The following is a 25,982-nucleotide window of genomic DNA, read 5'->3' as shown; positions in this document are numbered from 1 at the left end:
TCCAATGTTGCTCATGGCATTCTGTTATATTATTCTGATCAAGACCCCGCACATTCAATGAAGTCAGCTCCAGCACAAAAAACATTAACGAGTGATCACTACCTCATTCCATTACATGCTTGGCCAGGGTATTGGTTAATTATTTTTTATTTATAACATTTATATGCTCCATAACCCTTTCTTTTAATATGCAATTCATTTTGCCAACACAGAAGCACTGCAGACAGTGCAATCTTCATAATAAACCAGATATTTACTCTTACAGTCAGCATAAAAGTCACTGGCTAGTGAGTAAGGTCAATTTGCTAAGTGAATTAATTGAACTGATACTTGAAAATAATAGCTTTGCTTTCAACAATGATTTTTTATATCCAGCAGACAGGAGTTGCAATGGGCATGGCATGTGCCAACACTTATGCCAACTTGGCCCTTGCATGCTGGGAACAGGAGTGTGTATTACATAATACTGCTTTTGTGAGGAATATCTTGTTCTACAGGTAATTGTGGATGATATCTTCCTAGTATGGAAAGAAACAGAACCGAGCTTGAACAGTTGTATTGATTTTTTTACACACGACAACTGTTTTCTGAAGTTTAGTTATTGCCTTTCTCATGGAAGTATAGACTTCCTCGATGTTACAGTTAATAAGAGACCACTGGAATGTTGTGACATTCATCTCTGCAGGAAACCTTGTCAGAGGAATACCCTGCTACACAGAACCAGTATGCATCCTGGTCATATTACTAGAACTGTTATGAAGAGAAAATTCCTGTGGATAATGAGGTTACGTGACAATGGCAATGACCTAGTTCCAGCGTTTGGACTTATTAAGAATGAATTTCTAGTTTGAGGATATAAATTACATGAGAATGAATGGTGCATGAATGAGGTACTTTGCAAGAGAAGTAGTGATGGAAGAGCCATCTTTTCTGAGAGATCCAGGAATGATAATGTTGAAGAAGCTACTTCTGCTGGTACACGTCATAAGAATAGGGGTTTGTCTCACCTATTCAAGTGATTTGAATGTAGTATGTTTGTTTGTTTGTTTATGTAGTATGTAATGTTTCAAAAAAGAATTGGTCTATTTTACAAGCTGACCCTGACATCTGAAAGGTTATTGATGATTCTCCTACATTTTGTTCTTAGGAATAGCCTTTCCCTTAAATGACAATTATGCTATTAGAATAACTTGACAGAGACTGCAGTTCACTTTGATCGAAAAGGGACTTTTAAATGCCACCCTTGCACAGCATGTAAATATATGCTAACAAACACCTCACTTGTGCAACCCAGTACTGGTTTAATAACAGAGACAGATTTTTATGCCGACTGTACGAATAAAGATCTGGTTTATTATGCAGACTGTACTGTGTGCAGTGATTTTATGTTGGCAAAATGAATCGCATACTAACAGAAAGGGTTATGGAGCATATAAATGATATAAATAAAAAGAAAGTAATCAATGTCCTGGCCAAGCATGTAATGGAATGAGCTAGTGATCACTCGTTCAGGTATTTTGTGCCGGAGCTGACTTCATTGAATGTGCGGGGTGGAGATCAGAATAATATAGTAGAATGTCATGAGCTATGTTGGATACTACTTTTACAAGCACACCTTCTACCAGGATTGAATGGGACAATTTCACTGAAGCCAATGTTGAAATCCCACCCCCTACGTCATTGAATTACACCTTTGGAGGCTTGGCTCATAGTAAACACTTGATTGGTAGATTCATTTATGAGTGAACAGTCAGATGACTGCATGTGTTTGAGTGATTAGACTTTGTTAGATTTGTAAATGCTCTTCTTTTAGTGTTTTTATATGGTCTGAAGAAGCAGACTGAGTATCTGTGAAAGCGCCTACCTTTTATTTTATGTTTTCTGTTTTATTAAAGTTTATAGTTCATTTTCACCTGAGTTGATCGGAGTTTTATTTATTTTCTTAAACTATTTTATTTTGTATTACTCAAACCTTCATTGAGTGGCTTTAAGTTTTGTTTTATATTTACAGTATAACAACAGAAGAAATGCTGGACAGAAGCAAGATTAAGTTAATATGCTGTGATCATGGGCTGCTGGGATGGGAGGGGGACAGGATATAAAAGTACAATGATTATACATAGAATTATGATAATTTCTCTTATTTTTACAAGCTTGGATGTCTACATTAATGTTCTTTGCATAAACAATAAAGAAGTGTTTTTGTAAGCAAGTAGGATTGAAAAGTAAGATCAAATAATGAATACCATGAAAAATGTGAAGTTCTTTGCATTTGCAAAGATATTAGCATGTATTTTTCTCCATTATCAAATGTTCTCAGTAGGAGTCAAAAATCTGCACTTGGAGGCAGTTGTATAGTCTGTTCTGAATGAAATTTACAATGATTCCTTCATGCATCCACAGAGATGTTAGCTGTTTTTATTTCTCATTTCTGGCTATTTTTACATGGAAATTAGCTGTCTGCAGGTGCAAGCAATTAATCTGGAGAAATCTGAGCACTCTCTGCTAAGGGCAATGCAAAATTTAAAAGGTACAAAGGCAAACAATTCAGTGAAAAATAAAGTTGGAAATTATGGAAATGATGGGAAGGGAATAAGAGATAGCAGCCTCCCTAGCAGCCTTAACACCTATGAAACTACAATACATTAATACATTTAATAGAACATTTACTTTTTTTGTTTTATTTAAAGATAGTCATTGTTTTTTTTTTCCTTTAGGCTAAAAGTTAATGTTTTCTGAAAGCACACACTCTGTTTTTCACATCTGGGAGGGCAACAGAGATAAGGAAAAGTACAGACACCTATCTGTGTAAGTGAGAACACAGGCTGTAACATTTTCTTTAGCACAGGTAACCTTAATTTTAGATTAGGTAGTGCCTGTGGGTGCAGCTGTTCATTTGGAGCAATTGTTCCTATCTGGAGGGTTAAACTTTATTTTTTGAAGGTGTACACAGTTTTGTGTGTTTGTTCTAAGTTAACAGGGGAAAGGGATGTTCTGAATTGTTTTTATTTATGCATTTGTGAATTTATTTATTCCTTTATTTTATTTGTTTGAGTGTTTTCATTAAAATGAATGTCTTAAAAATGTGACATTAGTTCAAATCAAGATAGGAAGAAACTGTATAAAAGATCATCCTGCCAAACATTAGTGCATGAATGAAAGACAAATGCTGCAAATACACATTCAAAAAACAGTAATGTATATTAGGTAGGAGCAATAACTTTTTATCATAATAGCTACACTATATTATCTTGGAATGTAAATGATCTTACAGCTATAGCCAAAAAGGAAAACATATTAGATTATACTGAGAAATGCAAAATGCAAATAGCAATGCAATGGGAAATGCATTTAGAAAGAAATGAGCATATGAATTTGACAAAGAAAGGATTCCAGGATGGATATTCAGCATAATATCAAGGACAAAAGAAAGGGAGTAACGATACTGATTTCTAGAGGGGCTAGAATAGTGACAGAACAGATTTAAAGTGGTAGTAATGAACTATTGGCAAGGGATGAGGATTACACTGGAATTCATTTATTATCCACCAAAAATTGGTATTATGGAGTTTAAGAAAATTCTGAGAGAGATAATCAGCTTTCAGTAAGGAATATTACTTACAGGTGGAGACTGAAATTGATTTGCAATAGTGATGATAAATCGAGGGAACCTAGATGAGAAAAATATAACAAAAGAAAGTAGATTTCTGAAGTATTTTATGAAAATATTTGGTATGGAAGACACAAATTCAGTAGTAGAGACCCCGACAAAATGTATATATTATTCCCCAAGGGACAATAAATTGGCTAGACTGGACAGAAATTATATTTTACAGAAACATGTGCATTTGACTGAAAGCTTCAACACCCATCCAATAACTGTTTCATATCATGCACCAATAGAAACCAAGATAAAAATGCAGGGTGATGAAGTAAAAATGAGACACTGGTGCTTTCCCACCCACTTGTTAAGAAGAGAGAAATTTATGGAATGGGTAGTGGAAATTATTTGAGAGTTACTACAGAAAATAGAAATTTCTTCTGAAGTGAGTGGGATAAAATGAAATGAAGCATATAAATAAAAGAGAAAGAAATATAGTTAAGAAGTAAAAGGAATTATTTAATGGGGCTGACAAAGACTAAAGTATTGCAGAATAAGGGAAATCTTACAGAACAAGAAGACACATAACTGCAGAAGATTTGAATAATATACATGAGTTTTAAAAGACTGCCATTAAGCAACTATTTCTGATAACAACTCCAAAGCAGAAAAACTTTTAGCACATTAACTTTGGCAACAAAAAGTAGAAAGGGTCATCACCAAACTTAGGGAGTCTACAACAAGACAAATACCCAGAGATCCTGTAGAGGTATTAGCGATACTTTGGAAATTTTATGAAAATTTAAATAAAGCAGAGAAATGTGGAAATCAAGGAAGAACACTAATGGAAATATTTATGGAATACTTAATTATGCCACTGTTAGAGGTAGATGAGGATCAGCGGCTAATGGTTAAGACAATAGAAGATGAGATAAAAACAGCAACATATAATCAATCTGCAGGAAAGTCTCTAGGAACAGACAATATTCCTGTTGAAATCTGGAAGTTAGGAGGGAAGAAAATAATAATGTTATGGAAGATTTTGTTTAACAGTATTTTAAAAGGAAGGGAAGTACCCTCATCTTGGGTGAAAGATGTCGCAAATGTATTACCTAAAGATGGTAAAGACCCATCAGACTCAGCATCTTATAGACCCATTTCAGATTTAAATCATGATAGCTAAAAGAATGGCAAAGGTGTTGCCAAAATTGACTGATATGGATCAAGGTGGTTTTGTGGAAGAGAAGCACACATTTGACAACATTGACAGAATGATGATATTCAACAGTATATGCTGAGATTTTATGAATAGGGCAATGGCAGCATTTACATTTCCTAATACAATAATAAGGTTATAAGGTTAATTAGGAAGACATATGAAGGATCAGAGGACAATAATTAAAGTGGCAGGATTCTTCTCTGATGATTTGTGTTTGAACAAGGAAACCAGATAGGGGTGTACTCCTTTCCACTTGTTATTTGCTTTATATATATAGCCATTGGCAAAGAAAATAAGGGACAGAGAAACTCAAGGATACAATTGGTATAGGAATCAAGAAATATTGGCTCCATTAGCATAGCTAACCTCCCTTCACAGTTCCTACTTACCTTCTACAGAGTCACACTTGAGAGTGTACTGACAAAACATCACTGTCTGGTATGGTAATTGCTCTCAAGCTGATCAGAAGGCACTGAATAAAATCATTAAGCAGGCCACAAACATCATTGAATCCAACCTTCCATTCCCTACAGCACATATAGTCAAACATGCCATAGTAGAGTCCAAAAACTATTGAGGGATATACACCATCCATTTCATTAACTGGTCAAACTCCTGCTGACAAGGAAGTGCTACAAAAGCATTAGATGAAGGATATCCAGATTCCATAATAGCTTCTTCACACATGTTATCAAACTACTGAACAGCAAACCCATAACCTAACCCACTAAATGGGTAATACATTATTTATGTGCAAAATGTCCTTGTTAGTTACATAACTCTCTGCATAACTCAATTTATAAATCTCTAGCTGCACTATGAAAACTTTAACTGTAAGTTTGTGGCATATATTGGTGCTGGGTAAGTTTTACATATGTGCCTATTTTATTTATTTATAGTACTTTTTTATATATATCCTTATATTTCTGAGTCTGTTCCTGTTGTTGTATTTGTTTTGTTTCTGCTGTAAAAAAGCTTTTAATTTTTTACTTTATTTATTTTTAATATCTTATTTTGATTTTGATTTTTACTATTTACATTTTTTATTAATTTAATCTATCTTTCTTCTGTAAACTGCCATTCTTATAGTACATGCCTGAGTATTGAAATTTCGTGCAGGGATACTCACTTTTTCCTCTGTGTTGATCTGTACGACAATAAAGTTTACTTTGACTTTGAGATGATATTATTTTGTACCTGATAAATCCATAAAAGGACATCTCAATGTTGTGAGACATTTTGAGATGGTTTCAAGCCTTTTTGGAACATAAAATTAATGAAGATAAAACAAAGGACATAGCCATAACATGAAATCATTCAGCTATACCCGTATTTACATGGGCACAATCAGATGAAATATTTTAGGAGTACGGATTAAAATGTTTCAGTTATGGCAGCTAAAGCTATGTGGGAATACAATAAAATATAATATAAAAAATGAGAAACTGGAAACTCTTGTTTATGGATATGGATTGTAAGATACAGGCAGTGAAAAGGTTTTTGGTCCATTTGTTTTATATACAGGTCAGGCATATTTTATCAACCAAAGAAATTGTGGACATTAATTAATAAAGATCCAAAGGAATTTATCTGGGAGGGGAAGAGGGCAACAGTTAAATGGGATAAGTTGGTCCTTCCACTATAACAAGGTGATATAAGATTACCTGATTTGAAGAGATATTTTAGAGCTACATAGTAAAGGCTTATGTATATAACACAAGCTGAAAATTATAATTCAAAATAGAAATGGATGATGTTGAAGCAGTTCAAAAAACAGAGAGAGTGGGATTTTGGATGCAGATCCTTATAATAACAACCATACTGAATAACAAAAAACAATGACCAGTATTACTGCTACCTGTGCAATAAAGCTAAAATCCAAATAAACTCTGACAAAATATTTGTTTCACCTCTCAAAAGACCATCCACTCCAAATCATCCAAACTCTTCTGTTCTACTATTTCAAAACTCCTACACCAAGGCAAATCATCCCAGTCTAACCCACTTCCTTCCAAACTCAACTTCATTGTAACTTGCACATTCAACACACGTCTACAACCCTTCTCATGTACTCTAATCATAGTGCAGACCACCTCCAACTCCTTTTTTTACAATAAAAAACACATTTTCAAACCAGTAGCCATCAAATCATCAAGCAATGCCTCATGAAACTAAAAGTCACTACCACTGCCCTAGACATAATCTCCATTGAATATCTAAAGCTAGCAGCCAAAGCCTTGCCTATCCTGTTTCTATAGTGATTAACAGATCAATCCAGGAAACATATCCTTCACCCTTTCATTTTGCAAAGGTAGTGTCTACTCAACCATCTATAATTTCAGACCTACTGCCATACTTGTGAAAATGTTTTGGAAAAAGTAACTTCCTCACATAATTCTCACTTTATGCTTGTCATGTAGCAAAACTGTGGAATTTACAGTTTTCCTCTCTCTCTCTCTCCAAATTAACAAACCCAGTAGCTTCAAACAGAACCTATACTCCTTCCTTCTTGACTCATGAGAGCGCCACTGTTGTGAAGCATGTGGTTAGCTCCTCTCTTCTCCTCCCATTACTCTTCATACTACAGCCCACTGCTATATCATGTCCATCTACTACAGCACTCTTTTTGTGAACACTCACTTCTAACCAAGTTGCTGTATGTTTTCCAAAATGCCATTAATCCTTCTCTTCGCCTCCATCAAGTATCTATCTAAAAACTCATCTTTCCAATCTCCATATATTCTCTCTTCACATTTCCCCTCCTAACTTTCAAACTCACATTTACTCTAGAAACTTCACTCATCACTATTATTCATCATAAAAAGCACTAACTCCACATAACTGCCACTTTAGCACCATCTACTTTCCCACTCATCTCTAGCTTTTATATGCTACTTTTTATTTGAGCTTCTTATAGTCCGAACCTTTTTGAATGTCCTGTTATGTTAACATCTAACATAGTTCTGTATGCCTCATTATCTGACTCCTTATTATTTGAACCTTCAACATCATTTTCATATAATTTTATAATTACTTTACCTGATTTTTATATATGCATATTGTTAAACTACTAATTTAATTCATGTTTTGTATGTATTTGGAGCTTTTCTCCCCAGTCTTCTCTGAAAGATGCTTGTTTCCAATTGGACTTTCTTGGTAAATAAATAAATGCATGAAAACTGGCCCCCATTCATCCTTGGAATTTATTTTTCAGCTTCTTCATTTCTTGCAATCTACCCCCCCCCCTTTTTTTAATTTACATTAGGAGTTCTAAAGTGCTGACAGTATCATTTCTCAATCCACAAGTGGTTGAAATAAATTTCACATTTTATAACTGCTATTATTTTTAGTGTTTGAGGGCCTCTTTATAGAATGGTCTTCATAACAAGCATGTGGTTAACAAATATATAGTAAATTTAATCAATAATATGCCCATGGAACATGAATCGTAATACTTGTAGCCATGCCTCTTTTATTCACATTGGAATAGGTCTGGCCAACAGACTTCCATACAGAAAGGTGAGAATAAATCTAAAGCAGAAAGCAGTCTGCATTAGTGAGATACAGGGATAAAGCCTTGTCTATGGCCTAGGTGACATGAGTTTAAGTACTGGCCCAGGTGATTAACAGTGCAGGCAGAGAAGATGGGTGTGCCCATCTTGGGGGGGAGAGCAAACATTTGTGGCACACTGCTGCATTAATCTTCCTAGTGGAGACAGAGGAGACAGCAACACATAATATTGTTTGTGGGTGGCTGGAATTACTTAGTGAGATCAGCTCTTGTAGAAGTGTCTGAAATAGTGCTGATGCACATCCTATCCCTAGGGTGTTACCGGTTGTGCACAAGCAGCAGAAAATTTTATAAGAAACACTTCCTGGCAATAGTTTGATGCTATCTCCTCACTGGGATTGAACATGGGTTGAAAATAATTCACAGCAGTGAGGATCACTGACCTGTTGAATGACGGGAGATCCTGGGAGCAGCTGATGGTCAGTTATGGAAAGCCGAAACAGGCTAAAAACTCTAAGAAAGCATGCAGTAGTTTTGATACAAGGAAATTGAAGCCTACTATATATCAGAGCTGCTGATCAATAATTGGCTGGAATGGACTAGAGGTCTAGCTGTGTATGTTCTGTTCTAAGAGTTCATTCTGCAGGATTTGGGTTTTAGAGGGTGATATAACAACAACCTTCAGTTTAAAATCATCACTAAACTTTGTTAGCCACAAATCTTGGCTCTCTGCTTGGACAGCTGAGAGATAAAGGTCAATAAGGAGAGGTCCCACCACCAAACACTAAGGGATACCACTGGTCACTTTCTTATATTTTGATGATCTGCTTGCAACTCTTATTGTATGGATTCTGTCTTTCAACCAGTTTGCTGTCCATCTTACCATATACAGATCAGTTTGTAAAGTATTTAGCTTCTGTATGTTGCTAGCATGAGGAATTTAATCCAAAGCCTTGGTCAGGTCAAGATATACTGTCTGCATCGTCTACAGCTTCTGTAACCCTTTTGAAGATTACCAGATTCAGCAGACAGGATCTAACCTTCACAAAGCCAAACTGCTGGGAGTCAAGTCAAATAATATTCTTAATATCTTAGTTTAGAGGTCAGTTATAATATTTTCCATGACTTTACAGATGAGGCTTATTGGGCTGATAGGCCTGTAATTATCTGTATCACTTGTACAGTTGTAAGGCCACCTTTATGGAGGGACATCACCACTGTAGTGCCATTCTTCTCTGGGCCCAAACCACTGGCTAAACTTAGGTTAAACAGTTTAAGAAGTGTGCCTGCAAGGGCATGTTAAGTGTTATTAATTAAGTCACCAGGTATATTCTCAGGTCCTCTGGAGAAAGCACGTTTGGTCTTAGTTGGAACTTTCAGTAAATGATCTTTAGAAATAATTGGAGAGAGTGAAGGAACCAGGTATTTTCAGACTGTAGACATAAGTTTCAGAGGTAAAATTAGCACTAAGATTGTTTGCAAGGATACTGGCAGAGTCTGTTGGATGAAAATAAGAGGTATCATTATGAATAGGTTCAGAGCAATGTAGAGTACTGTTTCTTAGTTTTCTAACATATAAGGATTTATAATTATAATTGGCTTCAGAGACCAGCCAAAGATAATGGCTTCCTTTACTCAACATGATAGTGTTTTTCAGATATTATGTAATGCTTTTGATATTTTCCTTTAGAAGCAGGGGTTTTGGTTCTGCTGTATAATTTAAGGTGTTTATGTCTTTCTTTTGTTGTGGAGTTTATTTATATTAATGGAACACCAGGGTGGTTTTATTCTTGAATTTTCTATGATACTTTGTTCTGGTAGGGACTGTTAGCATTATTTTTCTTTTCAAAATGATTATAGAATTCTTTAGTAAAGTTTCAGCTGTATCAAGGTCAGCGGGGTGCAGTCATTAGTGAATTTTGATATTTCATCATAGAGTAGGTAGAGGTTAGCATGTTTGTTGTCCTTGAATTCAGAGGAGTTTGCTGTATGGGGTTTTGTGAGTTTGAAAGAGAAAGCCACATGTGATAACTTGTTCTAAGGTTCTAAAGTACCATGTCAGGTCATCCACAAGCAGTGGATCGTGTAACCATTACAAAAACAGCATAACCATGTACAACAGAATCATTTGCATTAGAAATAGTCACCCTCCAATACTCAGGCACACAGCTGTTTCATTCACTTACTGTTTAATCACTCACTACTAATCACATTGATGTCAGGTCCATACTATGCTAGTAAATACTGTCAGCTTTGGATGGTGTTCAGTTTACTGTGTTACGGTTCCCTGCAGATAGCTTTGTTTGTTGTATGTAACTAGGGTTGAGTTCATGAAAAGTTATCACACATTCTTTAGAAGTGTACACTGTCTTAGGCCATGAGCTTATTATAAATGATAGATGGAAGGCGTATAATGTAAATGTTAGTTATAATGTAACGTAAATGGAAAGTAATGTTTGCAAATGCTGTTTTAAAAAGTTATTACTGCCACTTGTCCTGTGTCATGACTAAAACTTTTTTTAAACCACTTCACTTACCCGGTTAACATAGTTAAATGAAAAAATAAAACAAACAAAATACAATGCTATTAGATTATTTAGATGTAATTTCTAATTCAAAATTAATTTCTCTACTCAATTGTTGACTTAAGGCTCCAGTCAACCTAAAATATGTCATTCTGTATATATCTTAACTAAAAAAGTTACATATAGTAATGAAATATGAAGTCACTTGCTGTGTGGAATAAGAAATGCATATTAAAAATGAAATAATATACTTGCATTTATTAGGGAAATATGTAGCAGTAAGATTGTTTCAGACATCAAGTATCCCTTGTACACCATGAAATATGGAGGTATAAATTTTAAGATGAAGTATGAAGGTAAGGCTATCTATAGACGCCTTTGTTGATGTATGGAAGACCTTACTCTCATATAGGTCCACTGAAGGAATATGATACTGTGATGTCTCCACTCTCGGCCAGTAATTATGGAACTTGAATCCTCACCACTGGCACTGGAGAGGGACGTTTACTTGGAACAAAAATGGATACACCCAGTATTTCCAGATGCAGCTCTCTGTATATCAAGCACAATTTTCCTTAAAAGCACCTTAAAAGCACACAAGAAACACACTCGTTCCAGGGTCTGGATTTCTCAATCTCTCTCCATCCGGGTCCCCAGTAAGACTACCCACTGGCACAGCTATAGAGTTGAGGCCTCAGCCCAGTGTCCAAGCCAAGTTCTCCAGCATCCTCTCTGTGAAACCACTGCGTTGTGTCCCTGCTGCAAACAGCTGACACACACACTCTTTGAGATTTGATTTTCATACACACACACACACACACACACCTGGGAAAGGCTGTTACAGATTTACTAGCTATGCTCCCTTCTGCCCAGACTAGGTAGTTATACCACCACCACCAAACACTACAAAGGCAGCTACTCTATGGCTCTTACAAGGGTGCTCAACTATACTGAGTGAAATTAATATGAATACAAATGGTAATGTTGACCAAACAACAAGGCTTTCAGGAGTGACCACAGTGTCACCAAATAAATATAAGCACTCTCAAAGGTTAAAATATTCTCTAAAGGACCAGACACATTAAAAAGTTTACATACATTTAGATATATTTAATAATAAATAATAAAAGAACATGAAAATACTAAATATCATTTTACAATAAAAAACAGTTTTGATCACAAGAAATATTAAAATAACATAGACAAACAGATTCACACAGATACAGAAAAGCAGTACTAAACTAATTTCATTATATTTTCCTGACTGATCTAAAGAATTATTATTCCCTGGTCACTTACTAGAGCAAGCCAAGATGAAGTAGGTGAGGGGTCCTTCTCTTTCAGGTTCCAAAAACAGACTGCAATGAGACTTCAGTGTCATCTAGTATTAAAATATCATTTTTAGTGATAGATTACAGAATGACATCACATACATCTGCTCATCTGACTTATGGTTCCCATGCTACCCCCTTGACTAGAAGCTATCAGGATTAAGCACATATGTGTCAATAATACCCAAAGAGAGCCTTGCTAATATCTACTGCAGCTCCTGGATGTCATAAAACAATTTCAGACCTCCATCCTTCCAGAGTAGCAATTAGTTCACTCCAAAGACAATGCAGAAAGCTTCCTAGTACAGACTTTTTGTGTCTGGCTGCAATGAGAACTGCAAGATACAATATTTATGGCATAAACCTGCTAATTTAATTTCAAAATATTTTCAAAGTTAGGTGGATTGAGATTAATCTCTTCTCTTCCAGTATCCTCTGTTAAAACATATACATTTAAACAGTTACAATAATACATGTATATTTCTTTTTTATGTCCAGCAGGGTGCAACACAAGTACGTTTACAAATAAATTTTTCAACACAAACATCTGTACAAATCAGTTTGATATACAAATGACATATAATTCTTTACAAAATTCCAGCTAGCTGTGCTGGCGTATGTTACACATCCACTGCCCTACTTCTCCTGGCATAGCTGGCAATACCTCACATAGTCACAGCGCCTTGTCCTGAGGTTTAGGACATATGCCTCAACAGACTCCTTGTGGGATTTACACACACACTCGCACTCATCAGGAATAAAATCTAAAGGCCCCCTCACCCTCAGCCCATACAGCAATTCAACAGGTGAAAAAAATGTGGATTCCTGGTGTACTTCTCTGAATACAAATAGCAGATGGAGAAACTATCTCTCTCTTTCTCTCTCTCTGTTAAACTATTCTGCAAATGCCCGTAGCATGGTCTTTAGTGCAGAGTTTATCCTCTCCACAAGACCATCAGTTTGGCGATGGTAGGGGGTGGTTTTTAGGTGTTTCACCCCACAGCACTTCCACAGACAAGCCAGCAGGTCTGACATGAAATTGGCACCTCTGTCAGTCAGTATTTCTCTTGGGAAATCTACACTGCTGATAATCTATAACAAAGCATTTGCCACCTTCTCTGCCTCGATGGAGGACAGAGCCACTGCCTCAGGGTATCTATCATGATCATGATTTACTACCACCAGGATATACCTTTTCCCTGTGGAACTTTGGGTACTCTGAAGCCCCACAATATCCATAGCTACCCTCTGAAATGTCTCTTCAATCACAGGTAAAGGCATCAAAGAAGCCTTGAACTTCTCTCCTTCCTTGCCTACTTTTTCGCACTGCTCTCAAATCCTGCAGTACCCTGTTACATCCCTTGCAATTCCAGGCCAGTAAAAGTTCTGCATAATACATCTCTTGGTATGCTTTATGCCCATATAACCTGCAAAAAGAATGTTATGGGCTGTGGCTAGAAGTGCCAGATGGTAGGCTCTAAGCACTACCAATTGTATTAACTCACCCTCTAGCCCTCGCTCAGGGGTCCACTGTCTCTACAATAACCATGTATTCCAGTATACAGACCCCCCCCCCTTTTTCCTTGAGAATCAGGTGCCTCCCTAGCTACCTCCCTCAAGCCTCTCAGTGCAGGGTCCAAAAGCTAAGCCTGCCTCAACTCTACCTTTGTGACCATTCCTGGCTTCCTTTCCTCAGGAAGTCTGGTATCCTGTGACAGTGGTGCCTCACTGTCAGCCTGGGTACTACCACTCACCTCTGCCCTTGCAATCACCCAGTCCAAGGGAACACCAGTTCCTACCAGCAACTGTGGCTCAACTTCAGGCTCACTGCTACAGGGTAGCTCCCTCCATGAAATAGCCATCTCACCAGTCCTCACTTCAGTTGTTAAATCTGTCTGGATCTCTCCAGGCTACCAGACCCACATGCCTGTCTCCAAGCCTGACTGTGTGTAACTGCATGCACACAAGGTACGGCATTATCAAAATCATTCCCTATCAAGACATTTGCAGGGATATCCTCAAACACACCTACTTGCTTGTTTCATTTTCCCGCTTGTTTCATTTTCCACCCTCCCAGTTAAGGTGAACCCTGGCCAAAGGCATTTGGAATGGGGTACCTCCTAAAGCTCTGACTGGAGTGGACTGCCCGAGCAAGTACTGCTCCTCTTTAACCACTGCAGGCTTCACAATGGTTATGTCAGAGGCTGTGTCTCTCATAGCAGTGGCCTGTTTTCCATCCACTAAGATAGAATATAACCTCTGGTGATAGTTTGGTTTCCCTCTTGTCTACAGACAACTTACCACTGGCATACTATTATTCCCACTTGCAGGCTCCCCCACATTTTGCTCCCCACCTTGCCTCTGTGGACATCTATATGATACATGGCCCCACTGGTTACATTTAAAATATTTAACCCTTGGTCCTGACCATGTACCTGAACTAGTGGCTTCTCCTTTTACTGGTGGGTGGTGTTGGGGTGGTTTAGGCTACCCACCATGTGTCCCTTTATATCCACGTGCAGCACTGGGTATCCCCTTCCTGTGCAGTGATGCTCTGCTTGCTAAGTTGAAATCCCCATTTTTTCCCAGCTCATCTGCAGAGTTACACTCTCGGTCTGCCAACCAGATTCTTATGTCCTCAGGCAAAGTTCTAAGAGCTTGTTCCCTCACCAGAAGGTCTTCCAGCCCTTCAAAAGTGGTGAACTGGCACCCACTCACCCACCTATGAAAATAAGCACTTAACTCAGTAATATAATCACACACATTTTTATCTGCATTGTGAATATGCTCATGAAACTTTTTTCTGTAAGCTTCAGTTGTTAACTTAAAACATTCAAGTAAACATTTCTTTACTTTATCATTGTTTAAACAATCAATATCAGACAATTTAGAAACAGCAGTTAATAACTATACCATGGAGTAAGGGGGTCAGGAACTGTACCTAGAGCCCTTGGTCAACATTATACTGTTTACATACTCTTTCAAATATATGAATAAAACTATCAAACTTATCACTCTCTGTAAAGTGTGGAAGAAATTTACTAACCTTTATTGCTTATCGAGTTTGGTTATTGCCTTAGCCATTAACTCCATGACCCTGGCAAAGACTCAGCATCTCCCTCTCATGTTGATGCTGCTTCTCATTTTCTTCAGCCTCCAAACACTACAGACTCTCATTTTCTTCAGCCTCCAAATGCTGCAATTTCTGTGCTGATTCTAATTCCATCTGTTTGACCTTCAGTCAAGTCTCTTTAACTCCAGATGGATTTTTAAGTCCTCTGAGGAAAAGGTGAACTGTCCTGTTTCTGAGGGCTATATATTCACATCACCAAACTGGCTGTTCTCTTGGCTGCTGGTCTGAGCTGCTACTAAGGCTGAAATCATTTCCTCTTTAGTTAGGTTGGCATACAGCAGTCCTTCAGCTTCAAACACCTTGGCCAACTGGTTCTTTGTTAGTTTGCTATAATCCTCTGCTTACATCTTTGCCTGCTTTCTCTGACTAACCTAAACTAACAAAAAAATAAAACTGTTGTGAAAATGAAACTTCGAATATTTACCTTGGGGATGCTAAGAATACACACACTTTCAGTGACAATTGCCTACAGGCTACAGAAGTTCAATTAACATCCCATCACTGCCACCAATGTGTGATGTCCCCACTCTGGGCCAGTAATCAAGGAGCCTGAATCCTCACCACTGACACTGGACAGGGAAGTTCATTTGGAACAAAAATGGATACACCCAATATTTCCAGATGCAGCTCTCTGCATCAAGCACAATTTCCCTTAAGAACAAACAGGGAACACACTCAGTCTGTGGTCTGTATTTCTCTATTTGTCTCCCTCCAGGTCCCCAACAAGCCCCCCCCCACTGGCACAGCTATAGAGCTGAGATCTCAGCAAAGAGTCCAAGTCAAGTTCTCCAGCACCCTCTCTGTGAATTCAGTACTTTGTGTCCCTGCACCAAACAGCTTACACACACACTCTGAGATTTGATTTTCACATACATACACACAACTGGGAAAGGCTGGCACAGATTTACTAGCTATTCCCCCTTCTCCCCAGACTATAAGGTAGTTACACCAACACCAGACACTTCAAAACCAGCTACTCTAAGGCTCTTGCAAGGGTACTCAGTTATACTGAGTGAAATTAATATTAATACAAACAGTAATGTTGACCAAACAGCAAGGCTTTCAGGAGTGGCCGCAGTGTCACTAAAGAAATATAAATACTCTCATAGGTTAAAATATTCTCTAAAAGACCAGACACAATGAAAGGTTTACATATATTTAATAATAAATAGTAAAAGAACATGAAAATACTAAATATCTATTTAGAATAAACACCAGAGTTTTAGCACAGGCAATATTAAAATAACACAGATGAATAGATTCACACAGATACAGAAAAACAGCACTTAACTAATCTCAGTATATTTTCCTGACTGATCTAAAGAATTACTATTCCATAGTCACTTACTAGAGCAAGGCAAGATGAAGTAGGGAGGAGTCCTTCTCTGTCAGGTTCCGAAAATAGACTGCAATGAGACTTCAGTCTCCTCTAGTATTAAAATATCATTTTTAGTGATGGATTACAGAATGACATCACATACATCTGGTCATCTGACGTCTGGTGCCCATGCTACCCCCCTTGACTAGAAGCTGTCAGGATTTAGCACATATGTGTCAATAATACACACACACACACACACACACACACACACACACACACACACACACACACACACACACAGCCTTGCTGAGATTTGCTGCAGCTCCTGGAAGTCATAAAACAATTTCAAACCTCCACCCTTCCAGAGTAGCAATTAGTTCACCCCAAAGACAATGCAGAAAGCTCCCTATTACAGACTTTTTGTCTCTGGCTGCATTGAGAACTGTAAGATACAATCTTTATGGACTAAGCCAGGTAATTTAATTTCAAACTATTTTCAAAGTTAGGTGGATTAATATTAACCTCTTCTCTTCCAGTATCCTCTGTTAAAAACATATACATTTAAACAGTTACAATAATACATGTATATTTATTTTTCTGACCAGCAGAGCACACTGCTTGTACATTTTTTAACACAAGCAGCTTTACAAATATATTTTAACACAAGCATCTGTACAAATCAGTTTGATATACAAATGACATATAATTCTTTACAAAATTCCAGCTAGCTATGCTGGCATATGTTACACATCCACTGCCCTACTTCTGCTGGTATAGTTGGCAATACCTCACATCATCACAGATACTTTCAAACCAGAGAAGGAAGGGCCATTTTTTAAGCTTTACTGCCAAACTGCACAGTTCAATGGCAGACTTCATTAAAAGAGATGCAAGCAATATACAGACCACAGTTTTATTTATAAAAGTCAAACATGAAACATGACCTGAACTCGCTCACAGACATAATGCAGACAAACCATTAGTAATGTGTCTGACATATGTATCTCAGGAACATCATAGCAAACATCCAGTTTTTATAAATCATTTCATTAAAAAAGGTTAATTTGACTGTGCTCACATACTTGGAATTACAAATGTGTTTTACCCTAATATGAGGGCTGTCTGTTCCCCCTTCTCCCTCCCTCTCTCTCAGCAAAAAAAAAAAAAACAAACAGAAAAAAGCAATTCCCTACAGGTTTATAGGCAGTTACTATGCATGCAGTCCAGGAAACAAATGCAGCGCCCAAGCTCATCTTCCAGGTGTCCCAGAGCATGAGTTACACAACTTGCTAAGAGTCACTTGGTAGGTAAATGGAGGCTGAGAGTATCAAACTCTGGACTACAGAAAGCAGCTCATAAAAGCTCATAGCCTTAATCCAATGCACTGCTTGGCTACCCTTATTGACAAAATATTTATTTTAATCTTAACAGTTCTATCTTGAGACCTGTGCTAACTGGCATGGTGTATAACTGTATACTGTATTAGAATAAGGAAATGTTAAATCTGCTTTTCCAAACATTAGTAATGACATTGCCCTATAATACTTTCCTTTTTCTTTTCACCTGGGCAATTATTCTATGTGTTGGGAGAGAGAGTGGGAAAGAAAGTCTCCAGCTCTCAACACTGTACATTCATTGGTATAAGTAAAGAAATTAGAGTCAACTTTCCACATTTCTTACTTTGCTATCTTCCACTGTCAGTATACCAGGTACTCTGGTTGCCAATATTTCCTCACTCACTTTCAGAAATTGATTTTATACTGAAACTAGCACAATGCTGGGTTAAAAAAGACATTACTTGTCAAGACCTTTTAAATGCATTATTATTATAATACTACTTTCAAAATCAAACTGGTACTGCTTTCAAAGAGCATGCATTCTCCTTGATGTTGAAACGTGATAGGGTACATGTCTCATGGAAACATTGTCAATTCTTTTTTTCTTTTTGATTGCAATACCACAGTTAAATATAGACATTATGCAGAAAGAAACACTCATATAAAATTTTGCCATAGGCATATACTCTTTTCACAACTCAAAAAAATGGCATCTAATGTGAATGGCAACTCCAAGTGCTAAATTGCAAGTGTCTAGAGCAGCAGCTGCCTGCAGTGTATAATTTCCAGTTAGGAAGAACTAACTCTACACCCCACATACAAAGTCATTTCTTAACGCATTAAGGAAGACACACAAAATCTGTGGTCTGATATGTCCATTTGTCTCAGAAAATAAAAGCTGAAAAAAGAAATGTACTCACTGTACTACCTGAGTAAATAAACTTAAATAAATAAATAAAATAAATATGCAATATAGCTTTGAGCAGCATGCTCATAAACCTTCATAGGTTCATAGGTTTATAGGTTCATACTAGGCTATCTGCCCTGGGGCAATTATAAGCCTAGCCTGATTCTGTATGGCTTACGCCACCCCTTGATTTGAGTATACTGTGCCCTTTTTAAGGTTTAGTTTACTGTGCCTCTGTCTAATAGTGACACAGGAGTAATCCCTGGGACAAACCTACGATCCCCCATCCACCTATCGAGATTCTTCTTGAAGAGATTCAGTGAGGTGCTCTGCCTCACATGAACTGGAATTCTATTCCAGAGTGAAGGGAGCCTCTGGGTTATGAACCTGTCCCTCCAGCAAGTTCTATTTATTTCTGTGCTGAGGTTCAAGTCCCTCGAGTGTGACTCTAAGGGATTTAGATTTACTGAGGTGGAGCATGTCCATTAATTCTGGATTTGACATAGCTTTGTATGTCAGGCATAGATTGCCTCGAAGTAGGTGGTATGCAACTGAGTAGAGCTGGAGTTTTTTTAACCGAGCAGCATATGGCATCTATTTGAGACCCTTGATCCTCTTGGTGAGATACTTTTGGGGTCTTTCTAATTGCTGCAGGTGTTGGGTAAGGTACATCCCAAAAGGGGCATTGTATTCTATGATGGGCCTGATGAGGGATGAATAAAGGGGCACGATTACCTCTCTTGATCTAGATGTGAAACCCTTTGTGATGAGGTGGGCTATGTAGAAGGTCTTTCTAACCACTTTGGCAATGTGGTTTTCAAAGGAGAGATTGCTATCAACTTGGGTCCCCAGGTCCCTAATAACTTTTTCTGTACATAATGGGTTTCCGCCTATGTGGTAATTTGTGGGCACATTGTTTTTGCCAAAGGGTATGGCTATACATTTTTTGGCATTTAGCTTTAATCCATGGTGCTGGCACCAGTTATCTGTCTCTGTGAGACCTTTTTGAAGGATGTTTGTGTCAGCTGGAGAGTTGATTATGGCGCCCAGTTTGCAGTCGTCTGCGAACTTGGTGAGCCATAGTCCTCCCACGTTTGCCAGCATATAATTCACTGAGATTATATTTTACATCATACTGTTGAATGTGTATTACTTCAAAGTTGTGCAATTATAATTTTCCTAGAAGAATAAACTTTTTGAATATACCTCAGCAAGTGTTTTTAAAAAATGTTGCTCATATTAAGTTCTAGTCTATCACTTAACCATCAGCTATGAGTGTAAACCACTATAAAGGATGGATGTTTAACACAATGATATACTTGGGCTGCTCTTTTAAAAGATGTCTCCACAAATAAGAAACTGCTAGATAATAGCATGCACAAATATGCTGAAAATGGTTTCCTTTTGTATCTTCTTGGAACTTTTCAATAAACATAGTTTCTGGTAACATGAGAATATATGTACTTTCCTATGTGGGTTGACTATGATTAAATAATTTTAGACAGCATTTACAATCCTTGACTTTATAAGACTCCATCATTACCAAGAATGCACCATGCTCTTCCAGAACTAACTTAACAATTACTGCCCAAGACAAATGCATGTAGTCAATTCATGTACCGATGCTACTTTTGACTTATTCTGGAACTACAATATATGGAGAACTTGGTGATCATAAACAGTTATGGATTCTGGTGGTTCCTCCTACTCACACATTAGAGGCAGCAGAGTGCATTAGGATAATGCAGATTTTTTTTTTTTTTTTTTTTTTGCAATGCAGCAGGGATTCATATTTCACAACTGTAGACTGCACAGTTAAGAACACAACTCACATTACATGTTTTCTCCTACGTTCATGTGTGATAGGTTAACTGATGTGGTCCTTCTAGCCAATGCTCAAGAGACAGCGCGAGCTACTCTTGTCAGTTTATCCCCAGTAGTCTTATAACTTGTACATACATGGTGTTTTCTCAAAGTCGCCAAAATTAATTGTACTGCATAGAGTATGTATTCTGACGCCCTTCTGATCCCCAGCCCAAGGATGTTGTAACAAACATCCTTTAAACACACACATAAACGTTTCTGAAATATAAAGACAAAATTCGATACCATTATTTCTTTTAAGCACTAGTAACACTTTTTCCCCAAAAAAATGCCTGAATTTCTAATGCCTTTAGTTTAATGTACAATTAATGAAGGAACTGATAGCAGAAGTGAGTCAAGAGAAGTCCATTCCAACTTTTTGAAGTGACAGCGAAGACAGCTTTAAGTCAGCGACATCAACTCCCCAAAATACAATTCTATAAACATTACAGTGACGAAAGAGTTACTTACTTCATATTTAAGTGTACGTGATTCAGATCTCTGGGTTATTCTTGAAAACTTGTTGGCAGGCACGGTGAAACGTTCTGCGAACCACGTTGAGGAGAAAGGCAGAGAAATAGCAGTGACCGTTTTCGTAGGGTCCCAACTCTTAACTCCCTCTGCTGTCTCTTGCTGTCTTCACGTTTGAAGTTTTGGGTAAATGCCAACGATGCTGGAGGTCTGCCAGTAAAATCCACCCTGCACCTGGTTTGCCTTAAACTACATAAAAACACCTTTCAATCTCAGCTGTTCACAAAAAATCACAGCTCAACAGAAAAGGGCACAAATGGTAGGAAAACAGAAATTCTACACCGAAACTAGACTGTGTTCTGCTTTGTCTATCAGAAAGACACAAAGAATGCCGATTACAAAGGGCCCTCAGGCAGCGTTTAGTTTAGCATTTTACGGCCAACATTCCAGATTTGTTATGGATGATAATTTGAAGTACATTTAAAGTATTAACTGATTTCTATCAGTCCCGAAACGAGACTACTACTTCTGGACTGGCTAGTGTGCGTGTGTGTGTAATAGGTAGACAGACGGACAGATAGATAAGTGTGTGTGTACACACACACACACACACACACACACACTTTTATCCTTACAAGCATCTAACGAGACACACACGCAGTAATATACTACACGTGCTGCCTTTAATGTATGAATGTCTGATACACAAAGTAAAACTGAAAACATAAGTATAACTGCTGCAGTTCATACATAATATGAATGGCATTAGTCACAAACAGCAGCAGTCTTGCAGCAGTGAGATGTTTCTTTGGGTGTTAGGTTAATCCCATGCTGTTGAATTCTGCTGAGCGTTTAGCATTAAGGGACAGTGCAACCCTTGTCTTCCTCAACACAATCACCTTGCAGCACCCTTCTGGATTTTTAAGTACATCACATGTTTTGAACTTTGTAGCTACCTTTATAATTTATTTCCATTGTTTCATTGTGGGCAATGATGTTCCTAGAGAAAAACAACAAATATGCTTGTGCAATGCATGCACATTTAGCCCTAAGGATTATGCAACCATTTACAATGTCCCTTCTAGGAGATAGTCGTTATTATATTGAAAACTGTGACCACTGAAAACTTTTCATCAGGAAAGTCTTATTAAGACAAGTCAGAAACTTTAGGGCTTTCATGGAGTGCTATATATGTTTGGCCTTAGTGTAAGGAATATCCACTCCTGTTTCAGCAGGAAAACCCACTTGTGATGCCAGGCCACCATTCTTTCTCCCCAGAAAAAGGAAAAAGAAAGTATGCCTTCCATGTGCCATAAAAATAGGGAAATGGAAAAGTACAGGAAACTGGTTTCAGAGCTGGATACTGGTACTGATCTGGGACAGATATCCAATGCCTTACTGACCTAGCTAATAATTCCACCTAGCTTTTTGTCCCCTGTGACCACAGAGACTGTGACTCACCCCTCCTGGTCAAGGAAATCGTACTCCTTCTTGTCACAGCTCCCATCTCTCCCACCTCTATGTTTTGTAAGAAGGCACAAAGTTGGGACAGAGCTATAGAAATGTCATCCCCTTTGGTAAAAACTCTGTACCCATGAACTACCACATAGGCAGCAATCTACTTAACACCGAATGCATGATAAGAGACCTTGGGACCCAGGTGGATAGTAGTCTCTCCTTTGATAGTCACATCGCCACAGTAGTCAGGAAGTCCTTCTACGTGGCACACCTCTTCATAAAAGGGTTCTCATCCAGGAAAAAAAAGGTCATTGCTCCTCTCTACTCGTCACTCATTAGACCCGTTATAGAGTACAATGCCCCTTTTGGAATGTACATCACAAGACATCTGCAGCAGCTGGAAAAGCCACAGACATACCCCACAAAGAGGATTACTGGCCTCAAACAAATGCCCTACACTGACCACCTCAAAAAACTCCAGCTTTACTCCGTAGCATATCGCCTACTCCAAGGTGATCTTTGCCTAACATATAAAGCTATGTCAAACCCAGGGCTGTTGGACATGCTACACCTAAAGAAATCCCAGTCCCTCCAAGCTACACACTCTAGGGACCTAAACCTTGTCACCACAATAAACAGGACACGCTGGAGGGATAGATTCCTGTCCCAGAGACTTCCTATACTCTGGAACAAGCTACCCATCTATGTCAAGCAAAGTTGTTCATTAGCACTCTTCAAGAAAAATCTTGTTGAGTGGATGGGAAATAGGAAATACACCCCGGGGATCACTTCTGTGTCTCTGCTGGACAATGGCGCAGAAAAATAACATTCTTGGGTGGCGTAAGCTATGATACCTTGCTGGCTAGGCTTATGTAGGCCCTTGGGCCGATATCCTAGTACCTACCTATGAACCTATATTGGCAGCAAAATTGTATATTAATTTTTTTTATGTTTTTTATCCCATCCTGCTGTATGCTGAGCACCATCCTTCTGTGATCAGTCAGGTCCCATTGTGCAAAAGAGTATAATGGATGCATTCATTCTGACAGTCATCATGGATTTTTTTCTAATTAGGGCCATGACCCTTGTTCCATGGTTGATGATGCAGGTGCCTGCATTCCCATCCACATTCTGATGAACGTTGCCATCACCAGTTTGGTAAGCCAAGCCCATTTCTACTGTTACAAGTATTTCTCTTGCAAGCCTCCATTTGCATGTGGCAAAACAACTGCAAGACCACCATTCCCCTCCTTCTGGGGTAAGCAAGCCAGCATTTTCCATTCGGTCCTACCCAATCCTGTCTGGCTCTTAGAACAAACAAAAAATGCAGGACAAAGCACTTCAAGCACCCAGGAAATCTTCAGCTATTCAGCTCTTTACTAGGGTTAAAACAAGAACGTAGTGCCACACTGAAAGAAAAATGAAGTTAAGTGCTTTTCGTCTGGTGCAATGACCAAACTTCTTCAGACAAGTAAAAACAGGCACAAAGGCAGTTTATATATATATATATATATATATATATATATATATATATATACACACACACACACACACACACACACACACACACACACACACACACCAGAACATACTTCCCTCTGCCCCCTAATTAAACAATGAAATCATACAAAAACAATTAATTCTATACATAAAATGCAATTTGGAAAATCAGTTTAAAAATAATTCTTTAAAACCAGTTAGTTCAAACTAATATTACAAAGAATACTACATCTACTACCATAATTGTGGCAACTATTACTTAGAAAACATGAAACAAAATACCTGATTTACTAGGAACTTAAAAGACAAAAATCAAGAATTCACTAATCAGAAGTGTATTTAAAATTCAGAGCATGTATTATTCAGCACCTACCTACACTACTGTAAAGGTTGCCACCTAGTGAAAATTAAACCACTTACATACTAAATTAGCCATGATTATCAAACTGGTAACTTCTTCTTTCAGCTTTTCCCGGTTAGGGGTCGCCACACAGGATCATCTGTCCGCTCATGATTGGCAGTGGAGTTTTACGGTGTTGAGTTGCCAGCCCAGCACCCAACCTTCCACAGAAAGCACACACATGCACACACTCACACCTAGGGTAAATTTAGAGTGTCCAATCCACCTGCAGCATGTCTTTGGGATGTGGGAGGAAACCGGAGCACCTGGAGGAAACCCACGCGACCACAGGGAGGACATGCAGACTCTGCACAGAAGGCACCCCAGCTGAGAATCGAACCTGAGAACCTCTTAGGCAACAATTGTAAAGTGGGTAACCCATATAGCACAACTCAATTCACATACATAGTCATAACAGGAAAAAAAAGAAAGAAAAAACATATATGAATAAATATATGTCATCTATTCAGGCTTTTCAATTTCAGTAAACATTAAATGGAACACCCATCATTAATACCAGGAAAATGGCAAGCATCTAAGCATATCTGCCACATCAATTCTCTTTTTTCTAATAGTAAAGATCTTGGGCCTCCCCTTACATCTCCAGTTACATGATCTATCACTCTGAAGTTAAAGTTGTGTGTGGGCTTCATTTTAATGTGGGCAGCTAAAGCATTTTGACCTTGCCTTTCCTGATACAATAAAGGTGTTCATACACTCGCTCCCGCAGTCTACGGTCTGCTTTTCCAACGTAAACTGCGGGACATAGATTACATTGAGCGAGGTATACCACATAATTTGTATTACAATTGTACTTGCCTGACAGAATATTATAGTTTTTATCCCTGATATTAAAGGAATACGCTATATTCATGTGTTTGCAACAACATCATTAAAAACACCATTGATGAAATGTACATAGAGGGAAGGATTGATAAGAATATTTTTAATTACATGTCCATAGTATACCCCAGATTTCCCTGTTTGTCCGGCATACCTAAGATACACAAAGATGCGACCAACCCCACTATGTGTCCCCTTGTTGATGGTAGGGGTTCCCCTACATATCCATGTGCTAAGGTTGTTGACGCTGTTTTACAGAAGTATTTGGTTAAAGTTAACCAAACCTGTAAAGACTCTTGGACATTCCTGAATAAAATCAATAGTTTAGATTTTGATGTCAGATTTAATTTCCTCACCATAGATGTCAAAGATTTGTATACGTGTATCCCACACAATATAGCTTTGGAATGGGTTGGCCAACTTTTAAAGTTATATGGTAGCACGAGAAATGAGTTGGAACTTGTCAATGAATTATTAGACCTGATACTTGATAATAATTATTTTATTTTTGATGACAGGTTTTATTTACAGAAAATAGGGGTAGCGATGGGCTCCCTGTGTG

At 38.0% G+C, this 25,982-nt stretch overlaps 1 protein-coding gene across 1 annotated transcript in view; it reads right to left on the bottom strand.

Annotated features, from left to right (window-relative positions):
* EFEMP2 (EGF containing fibulin extracellular matrix protein 2) overlaps positions 1–21,726 on the bottom strand; it is a 725,363-nt gene extending 703,637 nt beyond the window's left edge. The window contains exon 1 of the mRNA XM_044060512.1: positions 21,220–21,726. Within this exon, the coding sequence (XP_043916447.1) occupies positions 21,220–21,224 (5 nt within the window). The 5' untranslated portion in view covers positions 21,225–21,726. The remainder of the gene's footprint in view (positions 1–21,219) is intronic.
* Between the last annotated feature and the right edge of the window lie 4,256 nt (positions 21,727–25,982).

Source organism: Protopterus annectens, chromosome 2.part0 (assembly GCF_019279795.1).
Source record: "Protopterus annectens isolate FY-2018-M chromosome 2.part0, PAN1.0, whole genome shotgun sequence".
NCBI lineage: Eukaryota > Metazoa > Chordata > Ceratodontiformes > Protopteridae > Protopterus > Protopterus annectens.
The sequence above is the reverse complement of the archived record's forward strand: the minus strand, read 5'-3'. Positions and strand labels throughout refer to the sequence as shown.